At 42.2% G+C, this 18,268-nt stretch overlaps 1 protein-coding gene and 1 long non-coding RNA gene across 3 annotated transcripts; one reads left to right on the top strand and one right to left on the bottom strand.

Annotated features, from left to right (window-relative positions):
• mid1ip1b (MID1 interacting protein 1b) lies at positions 1-18,009 on the top strand. 2 transcript variants are annotated; one of them, XR_001856575.2, is made up of 4 exons: positions 1-205; positions 2,776-3,956; positions 15,679-16,013; positions 16,537-16,910. XR_001856575.2 is itself a non-coding variant. In XM_017683224.2 (2 exons), the coding sequence occupies exon 2, from the start codon at positions 16,921-16,923 to the stop codon at positions 17,356-17,358; it is 438 nt and encodes a 145-aa protein (XP_017538713.1). In that variant the 5' UTR covers positions 15,875-16,013; positions 16,537-16,920; the 3' UTR covers positions 17,359-18,009. The 2 variants fall into 2 exon arrangements, 1 of the variants encoding a protein (XP_017538713.1); XM_017683224.2 differs by lacking the exons at positions 1-205; positions 2,776-3,956 and having other exon boundaries at positions 15,875-16,013; positions 16,537-18,009.
• LOC119262445 lies at positions 14,069-15,735 on the bottom strand. The gene is made up of 2 exons (XR_005129634.1): positions 15,658-15,735; positions 14,069-14,489 (listed from the first exon to the last, which is right to left on the bottom strand). It is a non-coding gene; the product is annotated as an uncharacterized LOC119262445 (long non-coding RNA).
• Positions 18,010-18,268: the final 259 nt, after the last annotated feature.

Below are 18,268 nucleotides of genomic sequence, written 5' to 3'. Positions count from 1 at the left end.
GCCGCTGTGAAACAGACAGGAACGACGTGCAGCTCGAATCAGAGCAAATCTGTGGGGAACCGCAGCGTCCGAGCTGTCTGCGCTCCCTGAACGCAGCCTTGACGTGCGCACACGCAACAGGAGCGGAGAGTGGAGCTGGTAGATGTTTTGATGGTGGCTCACCAGCTAATCCTTTTCACGTATTGGGGCAAAATTCGCCACTACGGTAAGTTGTATCTCTAAAGAAGAGGATTTGGGGGCCCAACCGAGGAATGTGAGGGCGTGAATCCGGGCTAAGACGGACTGTCTGACAGGGCGGTGACGGTTAGCTAAGTCAGCTAAGCTATGTAGGTTAACATAGCCTCTGTGTGAAGGTCCAGAGCAGGGCTGGTTGAGCCATGTTACTCCACCCAGCTTCCTTTCCACAGCTTCCCACAACACCTAACCACACCACAGTGACCAAGCAGCCTATTAAAACTGCAGATCCAGCCTCCTGATGAGAAAGCTAAGGAATACAGTGTTGGGAAAACTCCCTAAGAGCATCTGGAGGAACCTCTGAGAGAAATCAAGACCCAAACAACCTCCCTCCTCTGGAAATCTGAAGTGGAGTAAACATTTCCTCTCTCTTGTCTGATTCAGTCGCTCCTGCTGAGTCCCTATGCTGTGTTTCAGGTCTTCTTTACCTCAACACCCCTGATCCAGCTCATCTTCTGATTCTGAAGGCCTTCATGAGCTGGATCAGGTGTGTAGAGCAGGATTCAGGGGTAGTTCAGTGGCCACCAGCCTTCCTCCTGCAGTTTAGTTCTAACCTGCATCTCACATTCTGCCCCTCCCTGACCTAAGTCTAATGCTTCCGATCCAGCCAATCAGGACCTTCTGAAGAAGTTCATTAGCTGGGGCAGGCGTGGTGTATTGTGGTCTGCAGGACAGTAGAGCTCCAGGACCAAGATTGGTGACCACTGGTTCAGTTGAATAAGACAAAGGAGAACAATGTTTATTTCATTTCATGTGTGCAGAGGAGGGCGGGATCACCCTGTTTGAGTTGTGTCAGCTTTGTGAGATTTAAGTAGAGACTTTATTAAGAAGGCACGGAATTTCGAAATCCTTCTTTTCTCACCCAGAAGAGGAACGCCCCCCCACCCCCTCTCTGTTTCTGGAGGGGAAGCATGGAAAATATTTGACTTACCATCTCAAAATAATGACTTTTTGACTTGTTTTCCCATTACAGTGGTTATTTTCTTCAAATGTGGAAGGAATGACTTATTTTCTTGAAATAATGACTTAGTATTGCAGAAACGCATCAATCATCATTCACATTGATGACATCTCAATCATGGAATTATGCTGAGTTTTGGAAAAAAAATGATGGAGTTCCCCTTTAGGACTCCCACAATTAATTATTACATTTTTAAAGTAATGAAAAAAATCTTAATTATTTCAAAATAATATGTCGTTATTTATCGCAAAGTGAATGTTTTGACATTTGTTTTCAAAGTGATTGTTTTGTCTATGTATTAATAAAGTATGTGAATATTTTGAGAACATAAGTTATTACAGGATAACTAAGTCAGAATTTTGACAAAATTAAGTCGTTCATTATATATAGTAAGTCATTATTATGACACAGTAAGTCATTATTTTCAGTAAATAAGCCATTGTATTGACATTGCTGATATTTTGATATAGTAAGTCAATATTTAAAAAAAAATGTCATTGTTATTGCATATGAAGTCAAATATTTGAGGAAAAAAGTCATTATTATCACACAAAAGGTCACATATATGAAAAAACAAGTCATTTTTGTGACACGAGAACTTTTTTTGAGAAAATAAGCCATTATTCCAGAAACATTTAAATATTTGAGAAAATAAGTCATTGTGGCATTATAAGTCAAATATTTGAGAAGTTATTAATTATGTCAGAAGAAGTCTAATATTTGAGAAAACAAGTCATTGTTATGGCATACAAAGTCAAATATTTGAGAAGTTATTATTATGGCAGAACAAGTCAAATATTTGAGAAGATAAGTTATTATTATGGCAGAAGAACTCTTAATATTTGAGAAGATAAGTTATGACAGAAGACGTCTAATATTTGAGAAGATAAGTTATTATTATGTCAAATTTCAAATTTTTGAAGTAAAAAACGTCAAAAAATTAAGTGTCATTATTGAAGAAGTTAAATATTAGAGAAAATAAACAATTTTTGTAGCATGATAAGTCATATTTGAGTAAATAAATCATTTTTATGGCATAAGAAGCCATATTTTTGAGAAAAGAAGTCTTTGTGACATGATAATTCAAATTTTTGAGAAAGTAGCTAATTATTTCAAGATGCTAAATTCTGAAATATTCCTGGCAGAAACAGAGAAATCATTATAAGAAGTTTTGGAGATAAATTCTAAAATCTCGGGTTCTTCTACATTAGCAGGCTGAAAGATTTTGGAGCCGTAGAAGATCACTGTAAAAGACGATGAATTTTAACCTGGTCTTTTAAAAATTATTCAGCTCAGACTGGGATGAGACGTGTGAGACGGGAGGAAATTGCTAAATTCTCACAGTAATTTCCAACAGGATTTAACTGTGTCCATAAAAAATAAATGCGAATAACACATTCAGATATTCTTGAATTTTTTTTTCCTCTGGGAATTCTATATATACTGAAATGACCCTGAAATATTTGTAAAAATCACAAATCTCTAGTATTGGACTAGAACTTCTAGGAACTAGGAACGTCATAAAAGCAGCTGGTTTGCTTGTTAAAGTGTGAAACCTAAACCTGTTTGTCTTCTTTCAGGTCAGGGTTGGGATACGAGCAAGCTCAACGTTGGATCGACAGTGAGGGGGAACGCCCTTGTTTATTGTGCACTTATGGTCAGGATTCGATCCAACTAAATGGTTGATTGCATCTCACTCAAGTGAGCTACTCATGGCCTTTTCCAAAGAGACACTTCTCCTTTAGTAGAGGTGAATATACGTCCAGCTACTAATCAGGGGCGCATTCTCTGAATGTTGTCCCGTTCACTCCGGTTTGGACCATCTGCACCCAGTTTTCAATATTTACCCACTTCTACGAGGTCAGGATGCCACGGTCCAAAGAAATTTCCGAAGAGCTCCGCAAAAAAGTTGTTGAGGCTCATCAGTCTGGAAAAGGGTACAAGCTCATTTCCAAGGCTCTGGGGCTCCCCAAGACAACAGTCCGATCCATACTGTGTAAATGGAAGCGCTTTGGGACAGTCGGGAATCGACCCAGGAGTGGCCGTCCCCCCAAAATCTCTCCAGGAACAAGGCGGGATATCATCCGCGAGGTGATGAAAAACCCTTGCACCACCTCCAAGGATCTGCAGGCCACTCTGGCCTCAGCCAACATCCGCGTTCACGACTCCACCATCAGGAGGATACTGGGAATTCATGGAAGACCAACTCTAAGCGGCCTTGAGGATAGCATGGAGTTAAAAGCCTCCTCTGAGGAAGAGGGGGGCATACAAGAGACTTCAGAAAAGTTGTCCGATATTTCGGATGAGTTTAATCGCGACGTAAAGGTCGAAGAAGACCAGAATGACTCGGAATACGATCCCGTCGGGGTTCCCAATGATGAAGAGGAGCATTTGGATGAAGGTGAAGCTGCTGGCCCTAATGGTGAAGACTGTTATGATGATGATGACGATGATGGTGATGGTGCTGGTGATGACAGCAATGAGAAGCGTACTGAAAGCGAAGATGACACTGACAGTGACTGGTGGTGAGATAGTCACCATGGTGGAGGGGTCAGTAGTGGCCATGGTGGTGATGCCAACAGTGGTGGAAGTTGTGGTGGTTTGGAGACTGAAGAGGACGTGACTGTGCAAGAACTTTCTTACTGATAGCACAAAGCTAGCACCTAACCTAAAGCGAGTCTGACTCACAGCGGTGAGAAGGACCACCAAAAATTCTGAACGTTGGGCGGGATGGGGGCTAAGGTACCAAACTACATATGTGGTGAGTGATGTCATGGTATGCCTTCTTGGCAAGTCTGCCAATTCTCGGACAGTGATAAAGTAGAAATGCGTCATCTGACGGATGAGCTGATGTACAGTACATGCAGAGGTGCTTACAGTTTGAAGTAGAACGGCACTTAAGGATTTTAGGGCCGATGACACTACCAGTCAAAAGTTTGGACACACCTGATTTCACGTTTTTCGAGTTTTTTTTAAGGCATTTTGGTCTAAAACTTTGAGCTGCTTATATTTGAATTTATGTCAAGTACTTTTTAATTTAGATCTAGCAAAATGTGCAATTGGCGGGGAGAAAGCAGAGTTGATCATTACGTTATGCTAATTTATGTTTCAGTTTAAAAAAATGTCGTGTGGCTTTCAGCCAGTCGTTTTTGGTGTGACCGTGTAGGGCGGGGTCTGTTTGGTAGAAGGCCAATTAATGACTGAAGCAAGTCCATATGAACTATTTCATAGTTAAAAAGGTATAAATCAATAAACACAACCTGTTCTGTGAGTGGGCGTGTCCAAAGTGTTGACTAATTTTTGGTGATGTGTACTGGACCAATGTTTGTTCCTTGTGTCTGGCTAAAATAGCTGGATAAAAAACTTTGACACATGCTTAGCTTGGGTTATTCATGAGTTCTCAAACAAAAAAAAAATGCACAAAAACGACATGAAAGTCTTATGAAAGTTTCAAATGCATGGCTGTTAATAACTGTGAGACGCCAAAGCTCAGTTATGCTCTTAAACCCAGCGAAAGGTCCATGAAAGGTGGAAGTTACAGTTTACAGATGCAGCCAAACTTTCTGAATGGAGTCGATCAGCCAAGACATGTTTGGTAACAAGCTTGCTTGAATAGTTTTGCCGTGGAGGCTAATGTCGCTAACAAATAATGGAAGCTTATGGCCACCAATTAGCATGAAGCAAACTTGCATACTTGCTTATGTGATTTCTGAAACTGTATGACTCACTTTTATTATGAATATGGACATCACATACAGGTGTGTGCAAAACTTTGTGCCCCCTTGGTTAAATAGCAAGTTATGGCACATTTTATTTGATTTTTTTTTTGTTTTTTTCAATATGTTAAATTGAAATTGTGCACCAAGAATGCGTTCACTTTATTTACTTAGAAATCAACAAATTATGTAATCAGACCAGGAGTGCCCATACTTTTCATATTTATGGATAACGGTATTATCGCTTTTACATTAGCAAGCTTATTTGAGATTACTTAACAACTCCACACACTTTAAGACAAATTCTGGTTTAGGCATTGAGTTAGCACAATGCTAATTGGTGCAAATCTATATGCTTTAATTACTTGTTAGTTATGTTATCCATGTACCTCCAATACAGAACTAAAGAAGCAAACTTTAGACCCTAAACATGTCTTGGCTGTTGTTTTTGTTAAGGGGGAAATTGTGTAATTTTCTATTTATTTATTTATTTGTATTCCCCTCATGGCTGTGTGTCACTTAGACCGTTGAAGTCATGTTGTTGCTCTGTAGTCGGGACCATGCTCTTATTCCCATATAAGAAACTGCGGGTCTGAAAGGAATTTCTCTGTGAGAAGAATGGATGAGGTTTTCGAAATGTCCCAAAGCTGAAATGTTTCGTCTGATGAACATTTTAATTTTGAGTATCCCTGGATGTGATCATGGTTACATGCAGGCTAATGCTACTGCACACTAAACTGACGTCGTTAGACTGGCAGCTTCCTAAAAAAAAAAAAAAAAAAGTGCAAACCGGCATGCTTTGCCAGTGTGGGAGCACTACAGGCTGACCTTAAATGCTGCAGTAGGTACATTCTGCCACCTGGGACGCTATAATAACTGCTGCACCACTTAAGGTGGAACGGGAAATTTGAACAAGAAGCTGGTGAATAAGAAGCTCGTAGTTTTGGTCGTAATTCTCTCCAATTTAGTTGTATCCAGTTCCACCCACTTGTTAGGACTCCCCCAATCACACGATACCACCAGTGGAGGGGGAAGGCAGCACAGGCTTCCTCCGAGACTTGTGAAGAGCCATTGTATCTTTTCGAACTGTCACTAACGTAACGCCATTGGACAGCTGAACATGCTTGGAGGAGAATGCTAGAAGTGCTGGTAGCATTTATTTTTGATTTTTACCTGATTTTTTTCTCCCCAATTTAATCGTCTCCAATTCCTCCTACTAGTTAGGGATCCCCCGATCACACGAAGCTACCAGTGCTAGGAGGGTGAAGGCAGCACAGGCTTCCTCCGAGACCTCTGAAAGCAGCCACCACTTCTTTATGAACTGCCGCTCACGCAATGTCACGGGACAGCCGAACGCGCTCGGAGAAAAGCGCCAACTGCCAGAACTGTTACGTCAGTTAACAGACGCCTGCGCTGACTGGCATTGCGTTGAGTGATGGGGGGAGAAGGTGGGCCATCTGCCCACCCATAGAGAGCGAGGCCAATTGTGCTATCTTGGACTCCCGGCTACGGACGGCTGTAGCATCCCCAGGGATCGAACTAGCGATCTCCTGACGATACGGCCAACGCTTAGACGGTTACGCCACTCGGGAGCCTGGTAGTATTTTTTGTTGGTGATTTAAGCTAGTGAAATATCCTACCCAGAGGTTTTACAGAGCTGCCCATAAATATGTGCTACGGTAGGTCCGTGTAGCTTAGTGACGTGAAAATTGATGCGCAGCAGCATTAGCTTGCATATAGCAATGTTAATTTTACGACTCTTTAAAGACCTTATAATTAATAATTGAATAAATTGAATAAATAATTTAGAGGGATATGATGGAATTCAGGAGAAAAATGTACAAGGGTAAGGCGTATCGGGTTTAAACTTTATTATCTACCACAGGGTGCACTAGAGGTGAATTTTGAAAACCCCATTCATTCTGGCTATAGGGAAACCTGGAGTTTCAAATATGGGCATAAAGCAGGCTACAGAATTACCCAGGACTTCAGTCGTCTAATGGTTAGCAGGATCCTTATTGTTTCCTCCAACCAAACCAAAAATGAGATTTGTAACTAAAACTTGGAATAAGATACATGCTGAAACAGCATTGATGATTGAAGCTTTGTCCTTGGTTTTATAGCTCATTATTTCTTATTACTAGTATAAAAAGTAAGTTTGCCTGATTCCTAAAGTTCTGTAAATAACTTGTACATATTTATGTTTTTCTGTATTGGACGAGGCCTTCGGGAAGCACGGAGACGGGAATTTGTCTTGAGTTCCGTTATAAAGGAACTGAGAGGTCATGCTCTGTTGTTTGTTTTGAGCTACAAAAGAGGTATGCTTGTTATTTTTGTGCCAAACCAACCTTTTCAAGGTTGTTAAAGATTGTTCTGTTTTCCTTCCCCTTAAATAAAATGATTATCTTTGGATTGTAAACTTGTGGTATGTTTTGACATTGGGCTAAGGGTTCGGGGTCCTGTTGTCCAGATAGATTACAGATGAATATTTAGTATCATGGGTTGTGCTTTGGACTCTTTTCTGGGTGGGTCTAAATCTGATGATTGAAAGAGAATTCAAAGAGAACTCAGTCAAAACGTGGTGAAGGATGTTGTCCGAGGTTGTGAGTGATGTGAAGCGGTGAGTAATGTTTGTTCATTTGATGTTCATTAATAACCCCTTTAGAGGGCGCCAGTGAGGGATGTTTGTTTGTTTGTTTGTTGTTTGATGACTTGATCAAATAAACATTACTTGTTGCTGTTCTATGTAGGCTAGGATATCATAGCAACAGCCTGGCAACATATAAGCAGCCACCTGGGATAGCATAGGGATGGCCTAGAAACACCTTAGCAACCATGCACAGTACCTTATGATCTAACAAGACTTTAGCAATCAACTAGGATATCATAACAACAGCCGAGCAACATATCACCTGGGATGCCATTGCAACAGCCTAACAACATTTTAGCAACCACCTGGAATAACCTAGTAACACGTTAGCAGCTACCTTTGATAGCATAGCAACAGCTTAACAACCACCTGGGATACCGTGGCAACGGTCTAGCAACAGTTTCACACCCACCTGGGATACCATAGCCACAATGCATACAATAAATTAGAGAGACAAATGTAAAGCATGACAAAGCAAAAAGCCATGAGAGTGCCTACAACTCCCTTCCCCCCTGATATAAAAACAAACAAAAATAAGATAAAATACACAAATTTAAAAAAAATAAATGATTATTAATAATCGACATAGACAAGTATTCCACCAAGTAATGTAGTTCATTTAGAGTTTGGTATCACTGCCAAACAATCATAGACTGCTGAGGAGAAGAGAATTTGGTCGGTCATCACTGTAAACTGCAGTCATTTCATGAACTTTTTGTCATATAACAATGAACATGTGATAAAACAGCACTGTTTAATGCACAAACTCTCACTTTATACTTTTGGTCACAAAATTATCACCGCAAGTCTTATTTAGCACCAATCCAAAGGCACCCTCTTGCCACACTGGGGCTGAATCGCACACAGCTCCCTGCTGCCTACATAGTGCACTACACTGTAGTTTAATACTGGATCCTGCAGCCCAACAGAGCAAAATACAGTGAAGAAGCAGTCATTTGGGACCCAGGCACATCCATACTGGATGAATGATGCACTGTTTGGCTGCTAGAATTTCTAAGCTTTCATAGCTAGAACACTATTTAGGCGGTACAAAGTCATTTGAGATTCAGCCTGGGCTTGACGTGACTTCTAACTGAAACACGAGCATTTGATACATGTTAGGCTATGTTCAAACAGCAGGTAAAAGTGGCCCAAATCTGATTTTCTCACCAAATCAGATTTTTATGTTTGGCTGTTCACAGTATCTTTTAAACGTGATCTGTATTTGATGTCAGTGTGAACAGATCAGCTCCTACAACTCGGACACACAAAAGAACAAAGCTTCATGCGGCTCATTCAGAGGTAAACAATCACGACTGCCAACGAATGCCAGTTGCTCCCGGAGGACCAGCTTCATCTTCACCAACATCACAGGATCACATCGTCATGAAGCTTTACTGCTCATCACCCAGAATGTGTTCATCTCACCGTAAAAAAGGGCACAGTTACTTCTTCGGTTCGTGTCCTCGGATTCTTTAAACTCTCCTTTCAGACTTTTAACTGTTCTTTGATGCTGCAGCCTCGTTCTCCTCGTTTCTTTCAAAATCTCGTCGAACATGGAGGGTTTGGACGAGTCTCTCCTGATGTTTTGGTACAGAAATATCAGCCTAAATGTTCAGAGAGTCTCAGCAGTGGGAAACTATGACAAATGTCGAGTTGGACTGAAATCAAGTTGTCGTGTATCGGATACGGATCGGATTTTCGTCTCACATATGAAAGCGTCTCAAGTCAGAATTGAAAATGTCAGATTCAGTGTGTTTATCTGTTCACACTAACACACATCTGTGTCACGAAGAAAAAGATCGGATTTGGGCTACTTCTACCTGCTGTGTGAACAAAGCTTTCAAGTGACTTTTTTAAACTTTTATACGGCCGTGAATCACATTGTAAGTGCTTTAATTCAAGGCTGTGATGTTACTGATGGAGCTGATTATGCTAATAAACGTAATTAAATAGCAACTGATTCTCAGGATGTGCTGTGCTTTATGCTCTACCATAAAAATCTACTGAACAGAATTGCACAAGTTTCTCATTTCACTTAAGTAAGTTTAGCCTGGATTTATTTGCCGTTCGTCAATAGAAGCGCAGAATGGAAATAATCTCTCTGTGGTTAAGATCGCTTTCAATGACGTCTCTGTAAGGAAAGCCTGAAAGCTTTCGGAAAGCCTGACTCATTTACCACGATCATAGACTTTAAACTTTAAAACGCCTTTTGTAAGAGCGCTTTGGAGATGTGAAAGGCCTCCTTATTGCTCCATGTCTCATGGCACTTTTCTAGTCTAGATGTAAACCTGTCAAACTTCTTGTGATTAACCTGCAATTTCTGCTCTTTCTTTCCACGTGGTTTCAGATTCCGATCCACGCAGACATAAACGGTCTTGAAGTCCTGGCTGGTTATCCTATGGGTCCACACTTGTTTGGGAAGCTTTTTTCCTGTTTTTAGTTTGACGTGTGACGTTAAATGTCTTGGGGGCTGTTTTACATTGACTCAACTTCAGAAATCTCTGTTGTGAAAGCTTAAACAAACAGATTGTAGTACCATTGAGTCATACTCTAGTACTTCCCGAAATGAGGGAAGTAGGTGATTGCTCACGGTACATATGCTCTCTACATGTACACTGAGCTCTTCTTGGGGGGGCAGATTGTACTTGATGTAAGCTGGTTTGTGTAACTCACCTCAGCCTGGCTACTGATTGCGCCAATGTGACAATTGGCCCCATACCAACGGTAAATCAACAGATCACTTTATATCTCAAAAAATCTAGAAATAATGTGGAATGTCTTAAACAAATTCATACAGAACGTACTAAAAAAAGCCCTTATCAATGAGACAGTACATCCCTGCACAGTCAGCGTATGGGCATTGCTGCTGTAAGACCAGAACCGTGCTGATAGGCTACTATTGCATTGATGTTAAGGTGGGGGTCATCCTTATATTCCAAGGTTCCTGTGTTCCCTAAACCATTTCTTTTCTCTGAAATTTCCAGGAAACAACCCTGTGTTCCCAGGGTCCCATGATTCATCATTGACATTTACATGGAAATTAGCTGTAAGAGTAACGTCTATACCGGTAAATAAAATCTGAAATTTTGTTAATGTACTTCCTTACTTTATTCTGCTAACTAGGAACACAGGACATTGGGAATATAGGACCTTGGCTATATAGGGTCCTATAATGTTGGGCCATAGATACATAGGACATTGGGAAGATAGGGCCCCTAAGAACATAGGGCCTTAGGAACATAGGGCCTAACAACGTAGGACATTGGGAACATGGGGCCCTGGGATTGTAGGCCCCAAGGAAAACAGAACATACAACCTTGGAAACATAGTCTTGGAAATGTAGGACCCTAGAAACACAGAACCTTAAGAATAAAGGGCCTAAGAATGTAGGACATTGGGAACATGGGGCCGGGGGGGGGGTCAATTTAGGAATATTGGGCCCTGGGATTGTAGCCACCTAGAAAAATAAAACTTTGGGAATATATGACCATGGAAACATGGGGTCTTGGAAATGTAGGACCCTAGAAACACATAACCTTAGGAATAAAGGGCCTAAGAACATAGGACATTGGGAACATGGGGCCCTGGGAGCATAGCACCTTGGGAATATTGGGCCCTGGGATTGTAGGCCCCTAGGAAAATAAAACTTTGTGAACATATGACCTTGGGAACATAGGGTTTTGGAAATGTAGGGCCCTAAAAACACAGAACCCTAGGAACACAGGGCCTAAGAACATAGGACATTGGGAATATAGGGCCCTGGAAACAAAGGACTGTGGAAACTGAAGGCTTTGGGAACATAGGTTTGTGGAAACATTGGACCTTTGAAAAATAGGGCCCTGGGGAAGTAAGGTATGGACCCGTAAAAGCAATGTTTCCGCCAGATATTTTCTTTTTGCTCAAAATGTAGTCACATTTGCTGTCCAGAGTTGTTTACAACTGGAGGCTAAAGTTTTTCCAAAGTAGTTAAATTCACTCTAGGTCCAGTACATTTACTCCAGTTGAGTCAATACAAAAAAGGTACAAAATCAGGCTTCAGGATGGCTGCTGCCAGTTTTTAGCTATGCTATTGTACTTTTATTAGATAACAGATAAAAGTGTGTCACACAGCTTGAGAAACCACAGAAAAAGGGTTGAATTTTGTCTCTATTTGTGTCCATTTTTATAGATAACACCAAGCATATTTTGGCTCATTGACGAAGGTTGTTAAACCATAGTCTAAATTCCCAGTGATGTTTGTTTGCACAATCCTGACTGAACATGTCCTTCATATACGCATGTGAGTGTGTGTGTGTGTGTGACTGCATCTTCAGAGCTACGTTTCCTCATCAGACGAGAAGGTGGGGAAGCTCTCATGAGGAAAGCAGCCAGCGAGTCTAAACACATCCTTCCTCAAGCTGCCACTGCTGTGTTACTAAAGCTGAACGCGTGAGGACTCTGGTGGGAAAAAGCAGCAGATGGGCAGCGTATGAATGCTAACACACCTTTTTTTTTTGTTTCTTCACACATGCATATACACCTCTATCGCAACTTCACCTTCAGATACACCTGTTTTTCCTGTCTCTCTCACACATGTACACCCTTAATACCCAGTGGAGAAGCATGACTGTTGGTCAAAATACAAGACAGAACAGCTAAATGATGATGCTCATTTCTGCTAGCGCCTCTCGAGGATTCTAGTACTATGTTATCACTAAGCAACACTGGTTCACACGAACATTCATTGGCTAAACGCACGTATTTAAGGCCTGAGGAGCCAGACTGTAGCTAACTATGCAGCTAACTGTTGCACAATTTAAGGTGGAACGTGAAAATTCGAACATGAAGCTGGCAAAAATGAGAAGCGGCCTCACCTCCGTAACTTTTTAGTTTAGTGTGTTTTGGCTTTTTCTCCATTTGTCTCAAAATCATCAATGTTTAGCCTAAATCTCTCTCCTTTGCCGTTTCGTAGCTACTAGCTGGGCGAGACTGTTGTCTGTGTTGTTATGGTGTCCAGTCGTCTGCGCTGATCTTCAGGGTTAAAGGGTGAATCAGCAGTTCTACATTAACTCCAGCGTTTAAGACCATTTACTGTTAAACTGTGGTGAAGGATCAGCAGAGCTTTATTTTACTGTAAAGGAGGATTATTTTAGTTTTACCTACAAACCTGATTCTGCTGTGGAGCCACAACAGGGCAGGACAAGAGCCGCAAGAGGCGCAAGAGGCTCTGCAGGCATGTCTTGCCGACCCCTGCCCTAAGCGCATGTGCTAATGCTAGCTACCAGGTTAGCTTACCCTCTTGCGTTGCCTTTGAGCAACCATAATCTTCTCATCGTCTAAACTCTGATGCATTATTTCCCCGACTCTCCTGGTTTTTCAGCAGTCTTTTGTCTTGCTGCCATGGGCCTGTCCATTTTGTCTAATTGGTTTACTTCACATGACATGAAGTGGCATCATTATGATGACCAGCTACATTGAGGGGCTACTATATCTGCAGCGGAAAACGAAGTAACGGGTTCCAAAGTGAGTAGAGCCGGCCCGATGCCTACCGTGTGGTGAAAAAGTGCCATTGGACTGGCATTGAGCTAAACTCTGCAGGGTGGAAGGACGAAGACTGGGCAGTGAGGCTTGTATTCCCAGTCAGTGAATGTGTTTACATGCATTGTAAATGAAACTGGATGATTCCAGTGTCACTCCTTCCTGATTCCTGAATGCTAGTTATTCCCATCTTTTAGGTTGACAATCCAGTTCCTGAATTCCTAACTAATGGGAAAGCTTGCTCGGCCGCATCTATCTAGATACTGCAGAGTAATAACAATCGGGAATGGATGATTTTCTGTTGGGTGGTTCAAGAATTTAAAGTGAAATAAAAGTAAAATTCTATTGAATGAACAATGAACTAAAATGGGATTATATACTCCCATGGATATTTAGTTCCCAGTAATCATCATTAGGCCTTCTCGGAAAGCCTAGAAGTCCCAGAGAGTTCCCCACTGTTAATACCTCATACCTGTACACAACAGTATCATATTTATCTCTCTCTCATGTGAGCATGCACGTGTACTCTTGGTGAACTCTAGCCATAAGTCATGGTTGAAGTTCACTGAGTTGAGGCCTGTGTGCTGCGTGCACTGCATATACAAAAATAAAGGCAAGATCTCTCAGAGGGTTTAGTCTCATTGTCCCTCAGCAGCTCCAAATCGTCAGTGTACATTAGAATAGTCATTGCAGTTTTTATGTATTTTATAATAGAGGTTAATGGCACTGTTATTAACCCATCAATGTCTGTAAATGATATCATAGAATCATCTAAAATCTAGTCAATATGTCTCATATTCCTCATTGTAAGGTTGTTGCAAGAATAAGATCTTATTTCTACTTGTTTTAATTAATTCTATCTATTAAGATTTATCTGCCATTTGAATTTCTTTAGAAATACCCTAAACAAGTGTGAACCTTCTAGAAAAAGACTAAATAATTCTATAATAATCTTTACAACAACAAAATGGGAAACATAAATATATATACAATGATTAGATTTATGAGGTTTCATTTGTCAAAGTATATTTTTTGTGGAACATTTTTAAAATTTCTTTCGACAGCAACGATACATATACTCACACACACACACACACTATATAATGTGTGAATTATCTGTCTGGCTAGATCTGCCCTAGACAACTGTAAGTGCTGTTATTGTGAAATGGAAGCATCGACAACAGCTTAGCCACCAAGCGAAGCGCAGTGCCTATCTTCTGTTGAATATCTCACTAAAGAGATCCAAATTGCCTCTGGAAGCAACATCAGCAAATAGGAGCTTCATGGAATGGGTTTCCATGGCCGAGCGGCTTCACACAAGCCCAAGATCAAATTGCACAATGGCAAGCATCGGATGGTTTGGTGTAAATCACGCCAATGCTGGACTCTGGAGCAGTGGAAATGCATTCTGTGGAGAGATGAATCATCTGTCAGTCTGATAGACGAGTCTGGGTTTGGCGAATGCCAAGAGAATGTTACCTGTCTGACTACACCGTGCCAATTGTAAAGTTTGGTGGAGGAGGGATGATGATATGGGGTTGTTTCAGGGGTTGGCCTAGAAGCCTTAGTTCCAGTGAAGGGAAATCTTAACGCTTCAGATAATAAGAGGAGAAAAATGGACACCTTAAGTATTGACTAGGGGATTTTACTGTATAAATTTGATAAGCTTGTGATAATCCTGTTGATTTATTGCCACGTGTCTACACCTTCCAGCAACTATTTTTAACAGGCTTATTCCAAGTTGCAGTTACATGTGAATGCATTCAGCATGCGGTCAGACTTAGCACATTATCTTTATTTCATCACAGATAACACAGGTTAGAGTGGAGACTTCTGGGATATGTAGTTTAGTGACATTTACCTAGACAGAGCGCTTTAAACCGTTGTTGCAATTTTGTGATTAGAGGGTCTTTGAGAGAGTTAAAGTGAAACACATTACTTTCTAAAATTGTACCAAATTAAATGGTTGGAAAGCTGAAAACAAGGTCATTCAAAGCAGTTTGGTGTGAAATGCTCTGTTCTAGGAAACTCAGAGTCAGAATTGTTCACAGTGGTGGTGATAGGAACCAGACGTCCACCTCTAAAAGCCCCCTCACAGAAAGCTACTACACGATATTGGTATGAATTCACTGCCTGACGACTTTGTTTTATAACAATTTTGTGCTAATGTTGTAGCTTAAAATGTATTTGAATCCCTGTATTTTAATCCATGGTTGCTTGCAGGGTGTTGCGAGGCAAAATAGTCCCCGAGCAGAACATTTTTCAGAATGTCACCATCATAAACATTACATATAAAAGCTCAGAAGACACTTGTGGGTTCACGTGGGTTATAGTCATGGCGACCTGGTTCCTATCACCACCACCTGGACCACTTCACACCAAACCCCTCAGAATCTCTCTGTTCACCTCTCAAGGACTTAAAAAGTCTGACTTTTTGAAAAATGGGTGGAACTCCTCTTTAACTAGGCTACTCGTTTGAAGTGCTTTAGTGTAGAGCAGCCTTTTAGACACGTTTCCATTACTTTTGTCTGGGTTTTTATTCCTTCTACCTCCTTACAGATCATTAACCTACAGACCTGTTGTGATTCTCTGTATAGATCCATTGTTGTGTTGCTGTGACTGATGCTTGGTCTCCTCACGAGGGCGAAGACCATTGGCCACGAACTCTCCCTTTGGCTCCGAGCCAAGTCTACTTTCCCCACACCTGATTGGTCGCTGAGCGTCTGCTGTAATCAAAAGACTCGTTCCTGATTGGCTCTGGAACGCCAAGCGGCTGTGGGCTGATGCGTTCTCTCATGAATATTCATGAGTTCGTTGGCACCGGCTGGGACTCGACTGAGGAGGGACTGAATAGGAAACCCCTCTGTTATCTAATCTTCCCATCCTTTACTACCGTCTCTGCGGATTTTGGTGCACGGATTAACATTTGAAGGTAAATTATTATCGGTTTTTACCTCTTTTTTGGAGTGACGGTTCGAAATTAAACGAACATCAGCGGTAGAAACCGGCCGGCTTCGGTTTGGGTAGCAGCGCGGCTGAAGTCGGCTTCCTGTTCACCAGCCTCTTGTTCGAATTTCCCCGTTCCACCTTAAATAGTGCACCAGTCACATACTGGCGCCTGAGGCGGCTGCTGCTGTAACTGCGGCAGCGTTTAAGGTGGAACGGGAAAATTCGAACAAGAAGCTCGCTTCAGCTTCGTGAGGTAACTAGCACAAGCGGGGGAATTGGTGGGTTTGACAGTATTAACACTTATAATCGATTTTTACTTCAGCGTTTTTGTCAGAAATGTTGAATCTGAGTGAAATTTTGCTCTGAGGGTTAGTTCCGTGTTGTTTTTATGCCGTTCCTCGTGCCGGTTACCTCACCCATCTTCGACTGAAGCGGTTAGCTAACCAGCTTCTGCGTATTTACTTCATCTCTGAGGTAAACTAATCTCACTCTCTGTGTTATTTCAGGTCAGTGTTATCGGGTTACTGTTTCTCCCAGGAGAAAAGGGAGGACTGACTGCTGAAGGGAACGCCCTTTGCTTTAAAGTCACCTGCGCAAGGACCTCCATCCGTTTGCAGGGTATAAAAAGGCGGTGAAGGTGAAGGTCTGGACGTTAGTTCGGCTTAGCCAGCGTTAAGGAGCGAAGCCCCCGCATCTGTTGGGGTATTTTCATCTCTCTGTCCGAGTTCTGGAGAGTATCCTGGGTCATAGCGACGTTTCAGGCGTGTAAGACGGATAACGCGGTTCACGTTGACGTTTATCTGCTTAGCTAATTCCTCCCGCGCCTGCGTCTAATCGTTAGTCATAACTTCTCCACACTTCCCCAGCTTTACTGCGTCTTTTGTTCCAAGATGATGCAAATCTGCGACTCGTACAACCAAAAAAACTCCCTGTTCAACGCCATGAACCGCTTCATTGGTGCCGTCAACAACATGGACCAGACGGTGATGGTGCCCAGCTTGCTGAGGGATGTGCCGCTGGACGAGGACGAGGTGAAGACGGTGAAGCCTCCGTCCTCCTACTTCCAGCCCGGAGACATGTACAGCTATTTCGTTCTCCTCAAATCCATCAGGAACGACATCGAGTGGGGCATCCTGCAGGGTGACGAGAGGCGGAAGGAGAAGCTGGGGGTCTCCGCCCTCGAGCAGGACGACGAGGAGGACCTGGAGAAGTTGTTCCACTTCCATTTGAACGGGCTGCATGCCGTCCTGTCCAAGCTCACCCGCAAGGCGAACACCCTCACGAACAGATACAAGCAGGAGATCGGGATCGGAGGCTGTGGGCATTGAAGATCCGAGCGGTTTCCCTCCCCCAGGTGGTCTGTGAGGTGGGGGGAGATGTCCACCAAGCCCGGAAGGTGCAGCCAGGCTGCACCGCACGGCCCGGATGCTGGTGCTGTAGCGTAACCCATCCCCGTTCCTTTGGAATCGGATTAAAAAGAGAGAAAACCTAACTTACCTGATGTGGCACCATCGCCAGCCCCCCCCCCAACTAAGATTTCCCTTACTGTGTTTTTGCACTTGGACATGTTTTTGTTTGGCTTGGGATGAAGCACGTGGGTTAATATAATATATGCAGCTTTATTTAAAAAAAGATATGCAATGGACGTTGCACACAGTGGGTTGTAAGTTGGGTTGGGAGCTATTTTCTTGATTGGACTGATTGGAGACTATCCTGATTTATGTGCAAAGTGCTACTGCTGCGTATTAATCTGCTTTTCAAGTGCAAAAAAAGCCTGAAGGCCAATGCCGAACGGCACTGCGGTGTGGGGTGGTCAGTGAGATGGAATCAAATGATACTTCTAAAAGCTTTTCGTAGAACGTGGATCGATTCCAGGAGATTATGTTAACAGCTAACTCTCATGCTGATGTGTTGAAGGCTTGTCATGTCTTTGTTTTTCTATCACAAAGCTGGTACTGAAAATAAATTTTGTAACAGATTTTTGGCTTTCGCTTGTCCTTCTTTAAATTCATATGTACTGAAGTGACTTCACCATTGAATTCAAGGTACAACCCGTAAAATTGTTTATATTGATCGTGGTCTTGTGTCTGAAGGGATGATCTAGTTTATTCGAGGTATATACAGTTCAAATCTGTCACCGTGGAAAGTTACCTGTACCACAAATACGTTCGCAGGTGCCTCTGCCCGTCCTCAGGTGTTGTGCAAAGATGCTGGCATGTCCGTTCATGCCCTGCACGA

This window comes from Pygocentrus nattereri, chromosome 25 (assembly GCF_015220715.1).
Source record: "Pygocentrus nattereri isolate fPygNat1 chromosome 25, fPygNat1.pri, whole genome shotgun sequence".
In the NCBI taxonomy this organism is placed as follows: Eukaryota; Metazoa; Chordata; class Actinopteri; order Characiformes; family Serrasalmidae; genus Pygocentrus; species Pygocentrus nattereri.
The sequence above is the reverse complement of the archived record's forward strand: the minus strand, read 5'-3'. Positions and strand labels throughout refer to the sequence as shown.

Excerpts from the sequence above, each read along its gene's own strand:
- mid1ip1b (XM_017683224.2), top strand. The coding sequence starts at position 16,921 with ATGATGCAAATCTGCGACTCGTACAACCAAAAAAACTCCCTGTTCAAC.